Source organism: Hylaeus anthracinus, unplaced genomic scaffold (genome assembly GCF_026225885.1).
Source record: "Hylaeus anthracinus isolate JK02 unplaced genomic scaffold, UHH_iyHylAnth1.0_haploid 5, whole genome shotgun sequence".
Taxonomy (NCBI): Eukaryota; Metazoa; Arthropoda; class Insecta; order Hymenoptera; family Colletidae; genus Hylaeus; species Hylaeus anthracinus.
This window is the reverse complement of record NW_026535322.1, coordinates 12,383,376-12,406,244: the sequence shown is the minus strand read 5'-3', so window position 1 is coordinate 12,406,244 and position 22,869 is coordinate 12,383,376. Positions and strand designations below refer to the sequence as shown.

Here is a 22,869-nt window from a genome sequence, read left to right as displayed (position 1 = left end):
CGTTCGTAAATACGTGCTCGTGCAGGTTGAGCATATAATTAAGCTCGAGAAAGAAAATGACATGCTTGCAGTCTGCAAACGGAACGCCTCCGGTTTACTGTCTTCTGATACGCACAATTGCCTTCCCGCATGTTCACATCGTTACGCCATAACTCAAGCGTGCACGGAAACGTATTTTCGCCATAGTATTGTGGGAGAAAGCGAGAGTTTCTCGATAATGCATATTACCTTGTTCCGCGAGCTTATTATTTACTTGAATGGAAAATCAAGGGTCTTCGAAACCACTCGTTCCATCTTCGGTTCGTTTTAATAGCGTATGTCTTCCACCATTTTCCGATATTATCACATCTTGATTACAGGAAAGTTATATACGGGATGTGGATGTTTATGCATTTATGGAAAGTGAAGATTTTGGAAATTAAATAAAATATCAACGATAAAGTTACACTGTTTAGAAGGTAATATAGATGTAGTTTCATTTGAGGCCCGATTCTTTACTTATCTGGGTCTATTAAAATATAAACATGCATAAACATTCACAGTCTACTTACATAATATCCTTACCACAAATCAATGACAATTCTAAGTGTCTTAATCTATTCAGGGACGAATTATTTTCGTTGAACTAAAGAAAAATTCAGTATGATATTGAGTCATGGCAGTCAATAATTTTAATGTTTACTCCTATGTTACAATATTTAAAATAATTTAAAAATTAGGTGTACACGTATGTACAACTATCCTTGAAGAGGTCAAATTTCAAGTATATAATTTCAAGTATTCCACACTGTACAGATGAACGACGTCTTTTTCAAACGAATATTAATTAGCAATCAATCGAATGAAATGAAGAAAACAACTAATAAACCTTCCGACGGTCACCAGTAGTGGAGGGGAGGGGGAGGGTTGAGGGAGTGGAAACGATATTGAAATTGAAGGAAATTAAAAAGATCCTGTTCGAAGGACGATGGGAACTCGGGTGCACGCAATCAGGCGAAAACGATGGCAAGATCGCTAATGGGGAAATCGTGTCGAACTTAAAGATGTCCTGGTCGAGGACTCGTTCGATTCGCGGCACGTTTGTGTCCCTATCTGATCGAATACCAATTTTTTTCGTATCTTTCCCACTGGATCAGGATTGTCACGATGATCGTCATCGATCGTTGAAAGTGGTTAAACGTGTGAATTAAAATAGAAGTCATCTGAAACTGTGTAAAGTGGGCAGTCACTCGCTTTTGTATACTTAATATTATACAGGGTGGTCCACCTAAGTAAGACCATCTAAATATCTCCTCTAATTGTGGGGGTACAAAAAATATTTTGTATGCTATTTGATTGCAAATGATTCCAAATGATTTCTTTTTTCTAGGGTAGTTTTTTTTCGGAGTTTACAAGGTTATCGATGTTTTTTTGCGTATAAATGTATAATTTTTTGTATCGCATCGTGTAGCTGATGTAAGCATACGTTGAGATATTTACATTACATGACCTTGAAATGACCTTTGAGTTCAAAAATTAAATGGAAACGAAAAATTGTTTTCTGTCGAGACTTTACAGACGAAGACGTCGTTCGGGAATCTGTAAGAGTAAATTAATCCGTTTACACTACGAATGACTTCTGAAATGACCGCAGAAATCTGGTCATTTTCAAACGGTTCGTCAGTTTATGGATATTATCCTTCTCGATGAGTTATTCAAAGCAAGAGAAAATGGATATGATTCTGATTTATGGTAAAAGTGATCAGTGTTTAAGGTAAGCTGTTCGATTGTACCGAGCGAAATTTCCTGAACGCAACTGTCCATCGCGTAGTACATATGGAAAGGTGGTCAAGCATTCTTTTGAAAGTGGTAGTGTCAATACGAAGAAGCGTACGCGAACCCATAATATTACAAACCAATTAAATACGAGATTTATTATGGAAAAAGTTGCCGAAAATCCGCATGTTAGTACACGACAATTGGAACGGGTAACTAATATTTCCAAAACAAGCATAATACGAATACTTCATGAACAAAAATTTCATCCGTATCATGTGTCTCTTCATCAGGATCTTCATGGACATGATATTGAAAATCGCCTGAATTTTTGTCAGTGGGGTTTACACCAATATGAAAACGATGAATCGTTTTTTGAGAGAATGTTATTTACCGACGATGCATCTCTCACCAATCATGGTCAATTAAATTTGAGAAACATGCATTATTGGTCATTGGAAAATCCACAATGGTTAAGACAAGTGAATAGGCAGAGGTCTTGGACCGTAAATGTCTGGTGCGGTATCTTGAATAACCAAATAATTGGTCCTTATTTCATAAATGGTACATTAAATGGACAAAATTATGTAACATTCTTGCATGATGAGTTACAGATGCTTTTAAATGATGTACCATTAGACATTCGTGGAAGAATGTGGTATCAGCACGACGGTTGTCCGGCCCATTCTACACGTCTTGTAAGGTAAATTTTACATACAAAATTCTTGGATTGGACGTGTACTGGACGTGTAGCGTGGCCACCACTTTCACCAGATCTCACGTCTATGGATTATTTCTTATGGGGACATTTAAAAGAAGTTGTTTATTGTGAACAACCAACAACGCCAGAGAACATGAAAGACAGAATAATAACAGCTTGTGCTGCAATTAATCCCACAACATTTGAAAAGGCCAGAGAGTCTCTTATTCTAAGTTTCAAAAAATGTATCGATGTGGAGGGGCACCATTTCGAGCATTTATTGCAATGACAGTTTAAAGAATAGGTTCGTCAAAAAGTATTACAAATTTCATAATGGGGTTTCACGATAGTGAACATGTTTATTTACTCCTAGGGATTCCCGAACGACGTCTTCTTCTGTAGTCTCGACAGACAACAATTTTTCCTTTCCATTTAATTTTTGAACTCAAAGGTCATTTCAAGGTCATGTAATGTAAATATCTCAACGTATGCTTACATCAGCTACACGATGCGATACAAAAAATTATACATTTATACGCAAAAAAACATCGATAACCTTGTAAACTCCGAAAAAAACTATCCTAGAAAAAAGAAATCATTTGCAATAGAATGGTTTTTTCAAACCATGGAAATTTAAAAGACGCGTGTTTTACTTCCCTTTTTTATTAAGTTAAACCACCCACTTTTATATAATTTATAGTTGTATAGCGTACAATTGTGAATATAAATGTTCAGTTTGAGTGCAGCTAAGAAAGTGAACATTGAAAATATCCGAGTTTCGTTTCTCTCTTTTATTAAATTCTTGAAATCCGGATGAGTCTTCCTGATCTTTGATTATATTTTATTTTTTTTTATAAAAATCCATTTATTTTTCCCCAAAGATTCGTCGTAAAACTGATATCGATAGTTTCATTTTCTCTCGAAGAATACCACTCGCCAAAGACTTTTCGCACAAAGACATTCCTCGCGGTCGTGCATAATAATTTAACCGGAGGATCTATTACCTTGTTACTTCGATTGTTATCAACCCCATTACGGTCATTCGCACTTCACGACCGTTGTCTTACGGTTCGAGAATGCGCTAAATTTTCGTGGCGTAAAAATGCTGCACGAGCAGATTTGATAACGGGAGTTGCACAACTATAACAAGCATTGTTTATTGCAACGGTTCGACTCTTGGATTGGAGCCACCTTCGGATTTGTAAATATCACGATTAAAATCGAAATTAAAATGTGGAAGACTGAAGAATATAATTTCAATTTTAATAATACGAGTTCAAATAAAGTCTTTGTAATAAATAATACTTGCGTTGTGTGCATCAGGCTGCTTCAAATTTTATGTAAATAGAAACATTACGTGTTTCACGATCACGTTTCTCTAAAATAATAAATAGTATTTCACTTTTCAGGTGAATCATGACTGGAATTGATAATTTGGCGTACGTCGCACCTGAGGGCGCGGTAAGTTTATATTAATACCATTCTTGCCATATTGCACTGTAAACCTCCTTGATTTTAATTATAAACAAATATACAGGGTGTTTGGCAACTATTTGCGTGCACTTTCCTGTCAGCCGTATAAATCGATTAAGTTTGTTCTTCTTCTGAAAGACCCTCCATAACGTTGAATACCATATATAACCATAAAAAACGAATTCGTAATGACTTTCTGGCAAGTAAATTTTTATTATATAAAAGCTTGCAAGCTAAATCTATTCGTTTCGATAGGAATGAATTCATCGGTGACGCCAGTAGGTCCTTTACGCTGTATAAAGAGTGAAGTTGGTCTCCTTCGGGGAGTCGAAATTGAGATAATTGAATTTCAAACAAACGAGACAGTGTCGTAGGAGTAATTTAAACGTTTGGAACAGTTGGTGCCAGGCAAAGGATGTTCTCCGCTGAGTCCTCTCTTTAGATACAATCTTTAATTGTCTCCCAGTAAGAGAATCAGGTCACCCCGACACACAAGTAGAAACTGATCCCAAATGAATTGAAAGGTGTATTTTGTTGTCTTCTTTAAGCAGGTGAAAATGTGGATTGGAAGTGTTAAATCATAATCGTTTAAATAAATGAAAAAGAAAATTTAATCGTGCTAGGAAAAGTGAATTCTACATGAATAAATTTGTTGGTTTTAAACGATTATTATTTTAGATGGAGAATTGGGATTTAAATGAACGTATATCTACTAAACAGTGTAACTTTATCGTTGATATTTTATATATTTTTGCATTCACGCATATTCTCATACACTTTTCCATAGTTTTCACTTTGCCAAAAATGTAGAAACATCCGCAGTACATGTTTGTTATACTTCGCATATTGACGTTTCATTGAAGATATCAATTAATAAAGAACGTGTGTCAATCTCGGGAAAAGACGCAACGGTGGCAGGGCCGCGAAGTGGCCTCGGCTTACATGTACTTATGTAAATTTAAACGGGAATGCAAATTTCCGCGTAGGCAAACAGCGCGGGGGTTGGTAAAACGGTCTAAGATATTGCAGTTGTTTATTCCCACGGGCCAGCGTATGAAAGGATGCAGCGTTGCTTTGTTGGCAAAACTCCTGGCTTATCAGTCGCGAGATTAAAATGAACCTCGAGCTCCGAGAAAAAAAGATCCGCGAAAAGTTCCGGAGGGTAGAGCCACCTAAGCGATGTTTTAAACTCGCCAGCTGCGGTGTATCATTCTTAGCTTAATCACGCGAGAGAGAGCTGCCGCGATGAACTTCGAAAAGAATTTTCACCGCGGAATATGGGCTATTCGAAACTGAAGGGATTCGAAGAGAAAGGAATCGAAGAGATACGTGGAAAATGAGGAAGAATGGAGTGAAAAATTCACGTTTAAGGAAATACTGTTGCGCATTTTTAACCGACTTTGAAAAGGAGGAGATTACTCAATTCTTCATGTATATATATACTTTTTTAAATATATTCTGATGCCTTGGATTGTTAAATGCAAGGAAAATGAACCTCGATTGAGGTTTCTGATTTTAAAGTACAAGTAACGAATGTATACAGATACAGCAAATCTTTAGGAATGTCACGTTTAAAAGATAGTAAATCAATTATTTTGTTAAAAGACGTCAACATCTCCTGAATATGTATTTAAATCTTGACAAAGGCTCTTGTATTTTGGCTATGAGAAATAACCTCTTAATTGTGCAATATTTAATACACATATAAGAAATAGTGCAGAGTGCCTCATTAACTTCAGTTCCCCTACAGAGAATTCACATCCCCTTATACGATCTTATAATAATTTCAATAAATATTATTCTAAAGTATGCTTCAGCTATCGACATCCTGTGTCAACCAGATCGAAAAATCCTGGGGCACCCCGTGGAGTCCCCATGCATAGGGTCCATATACCTTAACGTTTCAATAAGAAACACCCCTTTCTTGGCGGCGCACAATACCCCAAGCTCCCTCGATTACTAAGGCACGCCGAGGAAAGCACACACACTCACACGCGCGGGAACGTTGAACGATAAGGAGAACCGACGTCGCTGTTTGCGGAAAAAATTTTCACCCTGGTAAAAGTAGCCCAGGATGAAAGTCAAGCCGAATTCTTTGGCGACGTGTATTTCGGGGTTGAACTGGAATGCCTCGCACAATGTACGCGCAACGTAAACTCGTTTCGAGCTCGCGGAGCCCTCTTTTGTTCACGATGGGGACCCGGTTTTCGTCCAAAGGGAACTCGGGGAAGTCCCCGAAAGCGGTTCACGCCGTCTTCGATGAGCTACAAAGCCTTCTGTGCTCCATGAAAGATGGTTTCCTCGCGTCTTTGATCCAAAAACGAGCAATATTTTGCCAAGTGTTTCTCTTTGAAGAAAGTAGCCGCGCTATTGAACTGAAACTCGGCGTGCCATTTAGTTTCCGGGGGGAGATATACCATGAATCTTGTGGAGTAATTTGTTCCAATAACTTCCTTAACAAAAATTGTTTGAATGACTTGCTAGAATCTGTTACTTTATTCGAGTCAGAAGAGAAAGCTCTATAAGTGAATATAGAAATAATTGTAATGGATGGACATAGTTAGCTGTATTTCGGTCGACTGTCTCGTTCCAATGTTTTCGCAGCAACCATGATCGTTCCGAAGTAAAACGCAAAACAGCTCGATAATAGTTCATTTCCGTTGCTGCGGGCGCCGCGGTCAACGCAGACGGATTCGATCAAATTGCAATTTCGGAATGCGGTCTGCGGACTTGTTGCGTCGACAATTGGAAGGGTTACGATCTTGTTTAATTACAGAGAGAAGGTAGCGACTTTTTCTATAGCGACTATGCAGCATATGAAACCAGGACACCTGGAAAACTTTTCATTCGACAATTCCACCTAAATTCCCTACTTTTTTCATAGTCAGATCTCCCTGAAACTTCGCTTGCGATCCAGAACCGAGCCATGTCTTCCATTCCACGTAGCAGAAGTCGATGATTAAACCGTCAGCATTAACCTAGCGAATAGCCATCTCGAAGAACGAGCTCGTTCTACCGTAGCGAAGAAGATGACTGACGGAAAGCCCGAATTCATCCAACGTAATTTTTCACGAACCTCCGAGCGATCTAGGAATATGGGACATTGGATTTTCGAGTGATCCACATATTTTAGTCTCGGTGTCCCGTCTCCGTCGTTTTTTTCACTCCAACCCTTTCGTCGGCCATTGTTATCGCTGGCTTCGGTACTATCAGCCGCGAACGAGACGGTTTTGTAGAACTGTTCGTTTCTCCGCGATGGTGGTCGTGCGCGGTTAATGCCCGCGGGCCACGATTGTGCCGCAATTACGAGGAGTAGCGGTGCGCCATCACGAAGATGTCGAAGAGAAAAATAATGGTTAGAAAGGAGAGAGGCTGGCGGGGGAGGAGCGCCAGGCTGGAGGACGCGCATTGTCGAAATTAATGGGTACCGGTCGAAAATCTGTGGGAACAATTAAAAGTCCTTTGGCAACGATTGCGTGAGAAGCGTCTCGAAAAATTCTTTTTTTTAACTCGAACTCGATTGGTCTGTTTCGGAGGTAGTTGAAATTTCAAAGAAAGAATTTATTGAAAATTTTGTCGATGCTGAAGAGGCTTGTTCGAAGGAAATCCTTGAAGGTGTGACTCTGGTTTTGAGTGAATGAAAAGTAGACGGTTTTCAGGAATTTCTTTTGTGGAAATTAAAGGGGCAATTAAAACTGAGTCAATTGTGTAATATTAAGTGACGGTTAAGTTACTTATTTATATTTTTTTTCATTGGAAATTTCTTTTTAATCAATATTGAAATGTCAGTTTTAATTACACGTAGCTTACACTACAGGATTTAGATACTCTAAAGCTTTTGAAAACAAAATTTCTTAAAAATTGATTTTCGAGTCGAATCAGAACCCTTCCTAATTTCACGCAGCATCCCCCATTTCTACCAGTTTCAACCAAACGTTCGTTTCTGAATTCACCCAAACAACGTCAAACCAAACGCCGCTTTCAGTCTCCGTTCCATTCGAGGAAGCCCACCGAATTCCCAGCTAGACCGGCTTCATTTTCTATCGATATCAATTCCGAAATGGGATCAGCCTGTGAAACCAAAACTTCGAATTTCAGGACAAACGCGTGGAATAGGACGACACTCGAGTTTACCCCCGAGTACAAGCGGCCGCTGTCGAATTCCATTGGCACAAAGGACGGGAACTGTGGTGGGTAGAGAGGGAAATAAAATACAAAAAGGACAGATGAAAAAAAGAAATACGAGAAACGAAAGGGAAGAGCGAGCCACGTTGGCGCTCATTAATCACGATCGACCGCAAAATCCCAATCAATCGGACGGACTGTTCAGGGATGCATTTTTTTACCCGTCGAATTTTACCTTTGAAAGGAGCAACGACAAGTAGGAAGCGAACTGTTGCGCTCTTTCAGAGAAAGAGACGAACAGAGGGCGAGAAAAGAGACGAGGGAGGGAGGGACAGGGTGAGCCTTCGGTGGCTGTACTCGTCGATGAAACGACAATGGATGGAAAACAGGCTCGAAAGTGCTGGAGACGAGAGGGATTGCAAATTAGAGTAAAATTTTATTTCAATTTTTAGTTACATAGATGTATACTGTCCGTGGAGAGCTTCAGATAGTGATCTAGCGGGCAGTCGTGAAAAATTCGGAGGCAAGTTTGAATGCACTTTAATACATTGTCACATTTTTTAAACTATTTTTATGAGGCTAAAATCTTGTTTGAAAATGATTGAAAACTATAAAATTGAAGATTTGTCACATTATTTGTTGTTACAACCTAATCAGAATGCAGGAATCTTATCCACATTTATTTTCTTTAACACATCGTGAATCTGGCGATGTTAAAAAATTAAACGCTAGGATAAATAACTAGTTAAATTATTTAATCTATAATAGTCTCGAGACGAATGGAGAAATTTTCACGATTTCTAGCTTGCCGGCCAACGTAATAAACAATGGTTTGTTTGCAGTCCAGCATGACATTACGACCACTACCTAATTAATTTGCCTTATATTATTTACGTAAGAAAATCTCAATAATTCCTCGATTTCAACTTCTACTTATTTCTAACAACGTCATCTCGTCGATATCGCGGTGGTCGATGGAACGGCCGGTGGACGGAAGGAAACAGAGCCCCGAAGGGGTTGGAACAGAGTCGCGAACGAGAATTCAAGGGAAACGGCCGACTAAATAATTGGCAGCAGGTTTTGCGAGAAACGCCGCTTCACGGTCGGGCGCCGTTTAATCTAGATTAACAAGCTGTTTGACGTATTCACTTTATGCCAGCCGTAAATCGAGTTACTTCTGAATGGAGTCGTTAGGAATGCACCGGTTACGAGTCCTCGGGTCCACTCGTGCGATCGAGAAAAGTTGCAGAGGAACTTTCTCGCGAACCCGCTGTCCCGTCGATGGGTTTATCGGTCGCTGAACGCCAATTTGCCGTCGAACGACAATGGGGACAACGCACACATTATGCGAATTATGTGGTCGCGAAATTCAAACTGCAATTAGCGATCGCGAGCAAATAAGTTCCGTCGTTCTCGTGGACTGCTTTGTTGCGGTAAACAAAAACTGTTGTATCTATTGGTCTGTTTCCACTGGGAGCGAATGTTCGGAATTGAAATACATATGAGTCGTTTATTTCGAAGGTGACATAAGTCACAATTACAATTTAGTGATATTTATTTAATCTTAGGTCCCCTTGTCAGTTATCTTCGTAGGTTCTCGTGGCTTTGAAAATATATACAGCCATAAGGATACCATAAGAATATCCAGCAGATTGTGCAAGATTATCAGTAGATCCCAGCGGTTGTACAGAGATTAATTGGGGTTGCGAGCGTCGGTCTTGTTCACGATTTAGGGCTACACTTTAAGACTGTCTTAAGGTACTATGACGCCCTATGAACTATGGACCTTGCCGTGCGGGTACCTTAAACCCCGAGTGACTATGAATAAGCGTGCGTGATTAATTAGGAGTTGCGTTTCACGGAAACTTGATCCAACGCAAATATTAAATTTACACGATCAGATTCCTAATCTCCGTCGGAACGACAACATTCGCAAGTGGAGTTTTTCCTCTTGAAATCTTTTGTTTCTCGTGATTTATAGTTTTCTAAACACCTGTTACTTAATTTTGGGAATATTTTCTACCCTCTGATCTTACTTATTAAGTGAAATTCTTTCTCTTTGAATCTTTTACCATAGCGTTACAGAGCCTTAGAATTTATCAAATCTCTTAGGACTTATTAATTCCATTTTAGAATATTTTCTACCCTTTGACTTAACCCAGCCTGTGGCCAGCCGTCTACCGTTGGCAGGTCCGCGACAATCCTTGAAAAGGGACCATCAAAAAGGAGGCGAAAAGGAAATTTAGACAAACGTCACACGTTTCTCTTTTCCGCGGTGGTAAAGTCCTCGCGGAAACGAAAAAACGTGACGGCATAAAAGAACGCACGAATATCGAACGTGACGGTGGCGCGTACAAAGGTCTTTTGAGGCTCGTTTTCATTTCGAACCGAGCGAGTCGCTGAGTGCGACCGAAAGGCGGCTGAAACGAGCGCTGGAGAAGAGAGGAACGCTCCGCGGAGAAGTGCAAAAATGTATTCCATTACAACGCTGCTGTAAGAATCCCCGGCGCGCTTTGCACTCGACGATCGTCGCGTGAAACAGTTTGCGCGAGCTGCTGCGAGCCACCGTCTCCCCAGGTCTCATCTATTTCGACCGCGGAGAAGGAATCATGCCGGTCCCGAAGGTACCGTGTTCGCGTGATTAGGACCGTGACCGGCATCAACCGCGAAACGAACGTGAGACGCAAACGAATAGGCCAGAGACTCCGTTTCCAACCTTGTACACTGATTCCTCGATTTACGAGATAATTTTTACACACTGACGGCTCGCGTGGTTCATAATTACTCGAATTAAGGAATTAACACGTTGATTGCCACGTCAATATTTGCGGGCATTTTCTTGTGAGAGTAAAATTTTGTTTTGACACGATCGAGACCTAGTAAGTACCTATTTTTACAATGTTATCGAAATTCATGAATCGTAACCTGATTTGTTTGCTTTAATATTTTACCTTCAAATTGATGTTATTTAGTTCTATATCAAAATAGCTTATATAGTAAAAAGACAATTTAATTTAGGGCAACTCTGTGAGTGGAGTTATCATAAAATTGAAGTATTTCAGATTTTATTAAATAAGTACATAGTCTTCGTATCAGTTTTATTTTAACTGAAAGTAAATATAGACACTATTTTATTTAAAAGGGAATAGATTAATGTACTGATGATACTATGTAAAAATTTTAAAATATTCTCTTTAACCAACAATGAAGTTAACAAAAGAAGAGAAGTGTGCCGTTTTAATGAAAATTATTACGAATAAAGCTCATTTATTTTATCGGAATTGCCTGTAACTAACATTCTCGAGGTCAGTGATAATTCTCGAAGCACTTAGATAAATATAAAACCACCTTACTCTGTCTCCATACTATATCTCAACATATATGTACAACGAGAGAATTGTAAAACGGAAGAAGGCAATGAATATGTAAATATCATAATAAATTTCTATTTCTGAGCGAAGAGATAAAATCCCTAGAGAAAGTGACATTCCAAAACCGACATTTTCTTGAAATTATTTGAAATCGACAATTGGAAAACCACTTTGTTTCGATTAAATATACTTTTTTTGGTCAATGCCGAAAATAAAACAACTGACCTCGTTCCACGTGGAACTTTCCAAACGTTCGCGAGGAAACTTAAACTTTCGTTTCAACTTTAACAACGTACTGCATCGCGTTTTTTTTTTATCGAGAAATGAAAGTCTCCCGTAATTCGTCTTTATGGCGTTCGTTAAGGCTAGATTCGAGCTTTCGAGAAGTTAGAAGTACAACATAAATTGTATCATGATCTCGAGAAGATAAACAAAGAAAACAAAATTTATCTTCTATAAAATGAGTGTTTGAATTCCGTAGGGAATTTAGAGCAATAGGAGCTAGCGTAATATTCGTGAAAAATAAATTGTTTGGGATACGTGTCGTTCGATTCGGCAGCAGGATTATCGTTCGTTGTGTGGCGTTGCAGATTTCCATGAGAAATCATTGAAACAATATTGTTCTTTCTCGCGCATGGAAGGCTAAGCGCCTCGTGCCGCTGGAACACTTTCGTAGGTGTTAATAAATTCAATAGGAAGTTATTGAAAACTTCCTCTAGGATGTTATCCTCCATTTCAGGATGGACCACCCACGGATGGAGGGCCGTGACACGCGTCGCTGTTTAACCCTCCCCATAGGCGTAGACGGGAATCTAATCGGTACACTTTCGCAGGCAGAATTTCTCACGAAATGCACGACGAATTTACGTTTTATGCTTGCTAATACGTAAAAATACTAACATCAACGCTAAACTCAAGGAGATTTATATATTTCTATACTCAATGTGATTCTTATCTTCCTACCCACTTGTTGGAAGTAAATTTAACTTGTTTGTGGTGTTTTTGAGTGGTCTATAAAACAGAAAAATGTCGAGCACCTGGGAAACTAGTCTAGATTAATCTGAACTCATGCTTCGACTAAATACAAACAGTGTTTAGAAAGTCTTTAGAAGAACTGTTAATAAGTAACCAGTGTTTATAAAGTCTTTATGAAGCCTGTTTGTATTTATAAAAGCAATAATATATTTCATTGAATTAGCATGAAAGGGCCATGCGTACACAAATTTTCATTTGCATCTCCTACAAATAAATTATAAAGGAACTGCAATTTTTTAGTCCACAGACTCCACCCTTTTGATATCGTGTACCAAATGAAATTCACGCGAAATACTTATTGGAATGTACAGCGTGGTAAAACAAACAAAAAAATGAGGAGAACATTTAATTATGCAACTGATCCATAGCCTGACATCGACGCCCGTGGCTGGCTACGCAAAAATCTGTCTGGCGGCGAAGTAGCCATGGCCAGCTGACGGACCCCCAAAAGCGGAAGCCATGGATCTTTATTAAATCCACGAAATTTATGTCGAGGCGGTCGCGTGGCCGACGAAACGTGTGCCTGGTTGGTCTGTCCCGAAAGGGTATTTATCCCTCTTCGCTTTTCAAGCGCATGATCCACGTTTGCGTTGGGCAAACGAACTCCAGGCGACGTCCATTGTGCGACGCGCGTGTACGCGTCGATGCATCCTGTATATTGCGTTTTTTTTTCATTTTCATTAGTTTTTCTAATAATTCCTAACTATAAACTGTCCTTGCGGATGAATTTTTAACTAGGGAACTATCAATGAAATACACTTTTGCTTTCTTGGTTTTCATGAGGAACGACAGACCTCTTCGAATGCAATTTAATTGAAATATCAGCGATCAGAGTATAAATTTAAACAATTTGAATTTACAAACGAAATTTCTAAATGTTGCCTTTACATTCTGGTTGTCATCACGGGACACCTTCCATTGTGTATCGAACGTATACGCGTCGATGGTCCCCGTGTACTGTACTATTTTTTTAATTTTCTTTATTTCTCCTTCTTGTTGTCGATTCTGTCCCTGAAGCTTCGGGACACTCGTCGAACAAATCATTCCTGAATGTCCGTTTAATGAACGCGACATTTAATTTGCCCCTCGTGGACGCCTTCAGCGAACTGGCCTCTGTTTGCTTCATCCCTCGACGGGAGCCCTGTCGCAAAATACGTTTCGCGAAGGGCTTCTAATTTTATTTCGACTGCTCTGTGCGTACTCGGAAATCCGGCAAAGGGGATGCAAAAATTAACATTGACGAACGCGTCATCATTTGCACACATAAAAAAAAAACATTCATAAATGCATTATACAATAATAGCTAAACGAAAGGGAGGGAAAGTTTACGAGGGAAATATTTACCTTCTTTAATATAAAATTGTGCAAGACTTGTTTAAAGCGTTTAAAACGACGATGCGTCGTTGGTTCATATAACGTGTATTTGTTTCATCGTCGTTGGGATGCTCGATCGCAGGTATTTTAGAAATTAGATGGGATGGAGTGTATGTTTAGGACTGTGTAACTTCGAGTAATAAAGGAGAACCGAAAAGACGATGCTGGAACTTTATCGATTGTAGTAGACCTAAATTTCTTAACAAGTAACAAATCCCGTAAATCGATCTTAAACGATCTAATCTCTTCTAGTATAGCAACTTCTTTATTCACTTTTCTGGCCTACTTTCTTCGTTTGTTAAATATTTTTCCAGCAGTATTCGTCCCTTCCTTAACACAGCTCTCATAGACGAACGAAAGCTGTAGGGGGTGAAAAATAACATTTTAATAAAAGATGAACAAAAAAAATCCATCCATAATGCACGAGATAACTTCTTGAATGTATATTCATTGACCCTAGAACCTCTGCTTTATCTCCAGACGGGATCTTACTCTAAAAACGCGACAAGAGCCGCGTGGGCGTCAACTCGGGAAGTGGATATTTGAGAAAACGTTGCTGTATAAACGACTCGGTGTATCTGCCAGAGGAAGTGGCCCTAAAGATAGGAAGACTTTAATTACGCTGGCTGGGACCCGTTATCGTCGCAGTACAAGCACGTTGCACTTGAAGGAATTCCAAATGTACCGCACCTTTTCTCCGATAAATGCCCCTCTTAACCTGTAATTATACCACAGAGACCTCCCAGCGAGCTGTTTCGACGCCAACCATTTTCCCATGCAATCACACCCTCTTCCCCCTTCATCCCCCCCCCCTAAATTCTCAAACATTAACAACGGCGAGATCTGCAAATAAATGTCTCGATGATACGAATTATCGATTCTCGCCGCGTCGAATTGAATGTGGAGCAAAGACGTGGCCCAAATGCGCAGAGGAATAGAACTTGTAACGTCGTTTCGTTGACTTTTAATCGATTGCGTCTTGCTATTTTTTTCTGTTTCAGAGGTGTTTCGTTATTCAGATTGAATTCTGAGATTTCCCTTCGGTTGCTCTGCATTGATTATTTTTTGCAGGGAAGAATACTGCTTTGCCAGGATTTTGTAGAATGCCTTTCAGTTTCTTTGTAATGTACGCTTCATTAGATTCAGAATTCGCTATCGATCTGTTGGTCCCGTTGCGTCATTGAGCTTCTCCGCGGGTCCTCCTAACCGCCAATGTTATCAGGATGATTTATTCAGAACCTTTCGAGTCCGCATACTTAGGTTATTACCGCCATAAATTCGAAACACGTCCTCCACGGTTGATACCAGGCCTGACCTACCTCGTATTGAAATATTTCATTCGCTACACCATTTCCCGTGATGTTTTTCGCGCATCTCGCTTCTAACAACGATAAGGCTGACTCGCAACATCCGACGATCTTCGCAAAAATAGAAAAAGAATTATGGCTTGCACTATTTTACTCATATTTAATTATTTCCTTCAAAAGAAGACAGGTTTAAATTTAAGGTGACTCTATATACCAAACAATCGACACATGAGATAAATAATACCTTCTTTCTAACTACAAAAAGATTACCTTTTGCTTATCTACAAAATTAGAACACGACCTGAATACTCTGAAAATCTCTTTCACGAAGACAAATTGCGAATATTTCTATTTAATGAAAATTTTGGCCATGCTTGAACCAGCCTTTGCACGGTTTCCTGTGTGTTTCGCTTTTCGCTTATTCAGCTTCGTACACGCTTTTAAACGACGCGTACGGATACTGGCGGTGTTCGAGCAAGCAACGATGCTCGTTAATGGAACGCCGGAAGACAAATGCATTTCTCGATACGAGACATTAAGAAACTCGTTACACGGCGAAGCTGGAAAATAGCTTCGAGTCTGTATCGGTTCTTCCGTTGCTCGCTGGGAATGGGAGTTGCACATTATCTCTTTAGTTCGGTTTGCGATAGCTTGTTCCGCCGCGGTCAAAGACCATGTTCGTCGAGGAAGGCAATTTACTTTACACCTGGAAACAGTGGACGTGCCACTGTCTGTTTTTGTAAACGATCGAAGCACTACTACTTTAAGAAAAGTATCGTATTTTCCCCATTCAGAAACGTGTTACGATTTTTTTGATATTTGATAAATAAATTAGTAATTTTTTCAAGTAATTGATGTAATCACTATTTCTATCGTTGCTGTTTATATTGATATTCACATAATGAGTATTGGTTTCAAATTCAGCTCAAGTATTGTAGGCATTATTAATTGACGGAGTCATTTGAGTACGTGCTACTCGAGGTTATTTTAGGTACGTTGAACAATGCAGTCTATTTTAGTAAGTCGAATTTTCTATTCAATGAAGCGACGAGCTTCGCGTCGTAGTTCGTTGGACAAAAATATACGACACGATTTGTAGTCGATTTAAATTCACAGCGGAAATTAGTTTAAAATGTGATACATGTGCGCATAGTTCACTTCTAAAAGAACTGGAAAAAACGTTGAACCTCGAATAGAAGTAGAATTTTCAAAAAGAATTTTAATATTCGTCATTATTTAGTATTACTTATTTTTCAACTTATTAACGAGCGGGGGGGAGGGGGAGTTTTCGAAACAAGACTCTTCGAGAACTGAAACTCTTAATTGCTTAGTTAAATTAAATAATGGACTTTCGAAGTTTGCCAAGAATTTCTCGATACAAACTGGGAGAAAAAGTTACTTGAAACTGTAAGCTTTCGATATTCCAGGAAAGTGGACGCCATTGCTTAAACGATAACCGAGAGTGATGGATCACTGGTCGAGCCGGGGATTCTTTACTACTTCGACACAGTTAATAACAATTTTCAAGGAATTAAAAACGTGAAAGTTACAGAAATTATTAACCCTTTATAAGCCCCTGTAATTTTCAGGTCACGCTCTAATATTCACCATTTTATCAAACAATTTTAGTCCTTTTACAAGACGACATATACATCTTAATTATATGTGTGATATCTCTGGTGACGAATAACATTATTGATGACCATTGGCAAAAATCATTACCCTGAAACATCAAAGTAAATGTCTTGCAAGTTGCTTCCAGAAAAGAAATTCGGCCCGTAGAGGGTTTACATTTCGCGCCAGTCACTTATCCTTTCTTTTGCCAATACAAAGAGAAAAACATACATCCAAATTACTTCGACGACAGATACGAACGTGGTCCAAAAGTTCTCAGGAAGTAAAAGTCAAATAAAAAAAAAAGCATTGAAGTACTTCAAACCTCCGCGAACCAAGTGTCAAATGAATATTCTACACTAAATTTACACAATCATATACCAGAATAACTCTACGTTAATTAATTTTTCGGTCACGGAGCCGCTCGTAAATAAATAATCGACATTTTGTCTGCGAGCCTTTAGCAGCTGTAACAGCTGCGATTAAACCGAGTCACGGAACCGCCTTCGGTGTCCTCAGTTTCCACAGAACACCCTGGTGGAGGCGTTTAATCGCATCTGCGCGATTAACGGGAATTAATGAGTCTTATCAGATCGACGACCACCGAGCCGTTTTTTCGATTCCCGAAGCAACAGCTAGTAAGGGCGGTTTACGGTGCGCCGCTGGCTGGGGGTTGCCAAAGAGGGTGGAAAAGGTAGACTGAGAACAGAGTGAGAGAGAGAGAGAGGGGAGGAGGAGACGTGGAAGGGGGATGCAAAGGAAGGAGGAAAGGGGACGAGAAGTAACAGAGGCAGAAGTCTTCGTGAGAGAGAGATGGTGAAGAGAGGTGGGAGAGTCTGCTGGCAAAGGAAGGAGAAGGACGAAGAATGTCTGTCGTAGCAAACCAGCGGCGGTAGTAGCATGTACGGCGTTTCAACTCGCGGGGAAATGTCCGAGAGCACGAGCTCGCGGTCCTCAGTCGCGTGTGACACGCGGCGGTAATCGGTGCGCGCCGATGCTGCGAGCTGGATCTCGTGCTCCAGATCCTTTCGATCCCCGATCGACACGAGACCTCTGTGAAACCTTCTGTGAATTCAATTGAAAAAGAAACATTTGTGGCTCATCGCAAGTGGAAGTTCGAGTGCTGTGATTTGTTCCTATCTTTTGCTGGAATTTTGCGTCCTAAACATCATGAAGTAGCTTGTAAAATGAATCAGGATATAGAGACGCTCGGTCGTCGTGTTCGAGGAGTGTTATAGTCAGAAAGTCGAGTGATCCACAGGTTCTTTTTAGAATCTTTTCCCTGGTTGGAGAAGTTTGATCGCACAGAGATTGGAACCCCGTAGTTGGGAGCAGTTTGGAAGTGTTGCCATTAGGCCAATGGTTCTTAACCTTTTGAAGCTCGCAACACGAGTCTTATTATAGATCTTTGTAAGGTGAGTGTCTCAATCATCGACGCAGTTTTTGACACTCATTACTCTCGATATAAAATCGAATAATAAAAAATTGATCACTTTTAATTCAGAAGGTATAGTCTATAAAAAACAAAAATAGAAAACATACTTCTATGAAACCGTTGATGATCCTATCTAAACTGCGGATTTTCTGCATTTATAATACGAGAACACGTGAGAAATATGAACTAAACCTAACCAGAAGCTATATACACATTGTGCAAGACGAAATATAAATATTACTAAATTAATTAATAGAATACGTCCTACATACATCGTGTATAATTAGTGCATATTCTCCACATTAGTATACCCGCCACGAATGCATGAAATCCACAGTCCAATCATATCAATGAAATAAATTGAACCTGTCGACGAAATCAAACACGCCTGCCTGTAAATTCTCCGAACCGCGAACAAGGAAGATAACAAACATTGACGATACAGTGTAGCCGTTCTTAATTGGTTAAGAATCATTGGATTAGATTGTGATGGGGATCGATCAGGGAGCATAGAAGCGATCCAGCGGGGGCGTAGCGTGTGCGGGAATTATGAATTCCCGTGATATTGTAAATCCCGCGTCGCGTTGAATATTTCATACGAGGTTGAAGTTGGGTGGCTGCAAGCTGTTGGCTCGGAAAACGATACCTCGCTCGAAGGATTTATACGATGCGCGTCGACACAGCGAAGAGCATCCTACGTCGCGACGCGTGTTCGACGGGAATCACGCGGGGACCGAACACTGCCACGGGACGAGACATGTCTCAAAACAGGAGGGAAATTGCAATCGAGTGAAATCAGTATACGTTGAAGCATTTAGATTGCTAACTTGTCAGGAAATACTTTCGCAAAAGCATCGATGGTAATTCTCATCCATGTAAAACCATCCTAAAGACTCTTTAGTAAAGAGTCGTCAAGGAACAGGTGTTCTAACGAATCAGAAGTTGTCGAAAAATCTGTTCGAGGAGGACCTCCACGACCCAGAAACCAAGCTCAAAATACAATCTTCGATAATAATTAACCCTCTGCATTCCAAGCAATTTGACTATATGCAGGTAGTCAACTTCAATACCAATTTTCTTAGATTCCCGAGTCATGGAATGAACACAAAAAACTCTTTGCAGTTTCTTTAGAATTTCACATTTTTGTTAACCAAGCATAATCATACACAAATGATAATAGTTTAATGGAAAATATTGATTATTTATACGAAGTTTGCTTACACGCTATTGCTTAAGAATATTGATCTTATAACTAATCGAATTTAGATATCCAAAACAAAAGTTACTATAACATTTTAATTTGATTAAAGTATTTAACTTGTTTCGTGTGATATAGCTCAAAGCAGTCGCCAACATGTAAACCTGGTTTAGGTTCACATGTGTCGCAATAAAAAGTCGTTCTCTTTCTACCACTGTCACTACGATCTGAATAAACCATACAGTCTTTAGTCTCATGTCACTAGTGAACGATCGCTTATCAAAACTTGATGATAAATTGTGTGCAGTGACACTGGCCGTAGGAGTATAACGGCTTCAAGTGTTTGGGCAGTACAAGTGGCCTTAGGAATGCAAAGGATCAACAATCACGCAAAATTAACTCCGAAAGCTTCCATTCCACCTGCCCAAAATCTCGAAAGATCGTTCCACGGCCAACGACCCGACGTGATCTTTGATCTAGTCAAGATCGCTTCGCTCACCAGAGGACAATAATATTCGTTATCCAGGCTGAAAGCCTCCCAGAGAGTCGTCATTCCGCGGGATCAAAACCTGGCTGCTCTTCCGTCTCTAGACACTCGAGGACGACCGAGCGTAACCGCGTGCCGGAAGTTCCGCCCGTGGCGCGACGCGGCTTTCGCCTCGCGATGAAAACGGATCCTCTGAATCGCGACACGCTCGAGGGATCCGCGATCATCGTCGAAACTATCCGTGGAGGCTCTCGGAAATTCGCGGAGCTCCTTCGCCAATTAAACCGGGAGTAAGGCGAGCCAACCACGAGCCGCTGATTGGGAGGACAGTGTCGAGGATGACGCCATTGATCTTCCGGCGATAGCGCGAAAAGTCAGGGGAACTATCTGCGCTGCTTCCTGGGGTTTTCTTGGTCCACGAAGGAAAGATGAGGGACAAACTTGCATTCAACGTAAGTGGAGGATTATTTTCGGACGAAAAGTTGGCGGATGTTGGTCGATCGATACGAATTCGAATGAAAATAGATTTACGTGACCGCGGTTAAATTTTGTAGCTCCTGTGTCGGGCCGTAAGTAATGGGTTACGAATGGCCTGTATCGGTTTTAGCTTGAGATAATTAATTTTAACGGAGCACTGAGAATATTCTCGGCAGGATGGAATCGTTGCATTAGGAATAAAATATGGCAAATGCCGATGTTTGTTCGTAGGTGGCATTTGACGATCTTCTCGACACTTCGAGTTCTTTGTTAGATTTATGACTTCCCGTTGAGACCTTCATCTCGTGACACATACTATCAACCTAAGCGGGGAGTTCAGAAGTTTATCGTGAATAAAGTCGATAGTTTATCTACACTCTGTATATTTGCAATTCGAATGCCACGCTTAGAAAGCGTTTTTCCTATCAACAGATGCCACGAATTGATGAACGCCCCAGTCTAGTTATTACTGTAACGACCCTCGGTTAATTTACGTAATTCGATATGGACAGTATCATCTGAATAGTGTGATTTACAGTCGGGGGTGCCGGACATGCACGAAACCCTGTCTAGTTTTCCGGAACAGTTCGGGGACGGACCGAGGAAACCGGAAATAAAGACGGAAGTGCCAAAGGAATCTGACAGGACGACGGATAACCTGAAGTGCGGCTGGTTTTGGTTCAGGCCCATGTACCTTCAACGATTTCGAACGGCGAAGTGGGCACTCTTCTGGCTATGCTGGACAGGTGCAATTCAAGGTACGATTAAACGTTGCTCGTTTACTCCATAACATTTTTCAAAAAAATCAGGGAAGAAATTTATAAATCACAGAACACAGTCGGATTCGTACCCTTTATGTTTCTTTAAAAGAATGCGGAAAGAATGCGGAAATTTTATGTTTCTTTAATTTCTTTAAAAGACATAGAGTGTGATGACATGAACGTGACCTGTTATACAGTATCGCAACGCAATCGTCCCCGTCAGTTAATCCAAATTTTAATCGAACTTTGATGAAACCCGTCCGTCGCGCCTCCCTGCCGGCTTCCTAAATGCCGGATCGCGAACACGTCGATCACGGATCTCGTAACGCAGCCCGTCAGCAATGTAAACAACGTTCACGCCCGCGTCCAGAATGAATCCAACGTTGACTTTCCGCCATAATCGACTCGATATCGCCGTTTGGCGTTACTAATAGCCGCGCGTTCAAATGCAATTTCGAAGCTTTCAGATGGGGCGCGCAGGGGAGGGTGGGTAAAGGGTGAGTGACAGAGGGAGGGACGGGGTGACCGACGATAACCGGAAATCGAGTTTTCCGGAGCCAGTAGCAGGAGGTTGATGCACGTTGGAGGGTAACGGACGTCGAAAGGAAACCGATCGACGAAGGGCGCAGGCACGAAGGTCGAAAGGGTGCAACAGGGGATGGAAGAAAGAATAGAGGGGAACGGGTGCTTATAGTTTAAGCATGTTTGTTTATCCCTTAACGAGAGAAGAGAACAAGAGAAGTGATCGGTTCTCTTCGTTCTTCAGAAATCTTCCTCTTGATCGATCGAACGTCTGTGTTCAGAATTGGTGCTGATTATTAGAAGTAAGATCGTGGGACATTATCGATGATGAAACTAGCTTTCGATAGCAACAATTGACCTCTTTTCTATATAGATAAATATCTGGTTCATGTCATTCGAAGACAACACATCTGTGTATGTATCTCTCGATACATCTCCTTTATAGAGATAGTGACAATAGAATTTGTGATAGTAACAGACTTACAGGTGAACATCTCACATTTTTAACAGACTTCGAAAAGAAGGAGGTTGCTCAATTCGACATGTATATTTTTTTTCTTTATGTATGTTACTCGATTACGCCCACACGGCTTGACCAATCGGGATGAAACCTCTTGCATCTTGTAGAGCATGTCTCGGAGGTGGTACCATTATCCAAAAATTTTGGAATTTTTCACTTTTTACCCGTTTTTTTGGAAAAAACTGAAAAATTTTGTATCGCTTCCTATTCCGAAACGATGTGACCAATCGAATTGAATCTTCTTGCATCTGGTAGGGCTTCGCTGCCGCTTAAAAGCTTAAAAAGACATTTGACCTACTTCCATTTTTTACTACTTTATTATTACTAATTATATCGCATGTATAGTAATCATTAGGATGTGTATGCATTTATATCAAAAGGAAATATGGGGAAATCTATGAGAAGTTGACAAAAATGTAAACTATAATATATTAAGTTGCCCAGAAAGTTTATGCCAATTTTTAAGAACAATTCAAAGGTACATTTCAATTTTAAAATACATTTATTGAATTGCATAGGTACCATTTTATTCCACAACCTTTCCGCCTTTTAAGAGACGTGTACATGTTACTTGTTCTCAATCATTCCGATATATTCAGACCTGTACCACCTACCAAAAATCGACATGGACTTTCCAGACAATCCAATACATTCTATACCGTTTAGTAGACGAAGCATACTTTCCTTCAAATTTCAATTTCTGTATCTGAGAAAA

At 40.2% G+C, this 22,869-nt stretch overlaps 1 protein-coding gene across 10 annotated transcripts in view; it reads left to right on the top strand.

Moving 5' to 3' along the window:
• Positions 1–22,869, top strand: part of LOC128895993 (solute carrier organic anion transporter family member 4A1) — a 44,945-nt gene that overhangs the window by 5,519 nt on the left and 16,557 nt on the right. For 6 of the 10 annotated variants that reach the window (XM_054159082.1, XM_054159085.1, XM_054159083.1 and 3 more), the window contains 2 exons: positions 3,865–3,916; positions 20,890–21,109. In XM_054159082.1, coding sequence (XP_054015057.1) covers positions 3,872–3,916; positions 20,890–21,109 — 265 coding nt within the window. In that variant the 5' untranslated portion in view covers positions 3,865–3,871. Of the gene's footprint in view, positions 1–3,864; positions 3,917–17,646; positions 19,243–19,525; positions 20,327–20,889; positions 21,110–22,869 lie in introns of those variants that run through there. The other 4 variants (XM_054159090.1, XM_054159089.1, XM_054159086.1 and 1 more) reach the window with 4 other exon arrangements.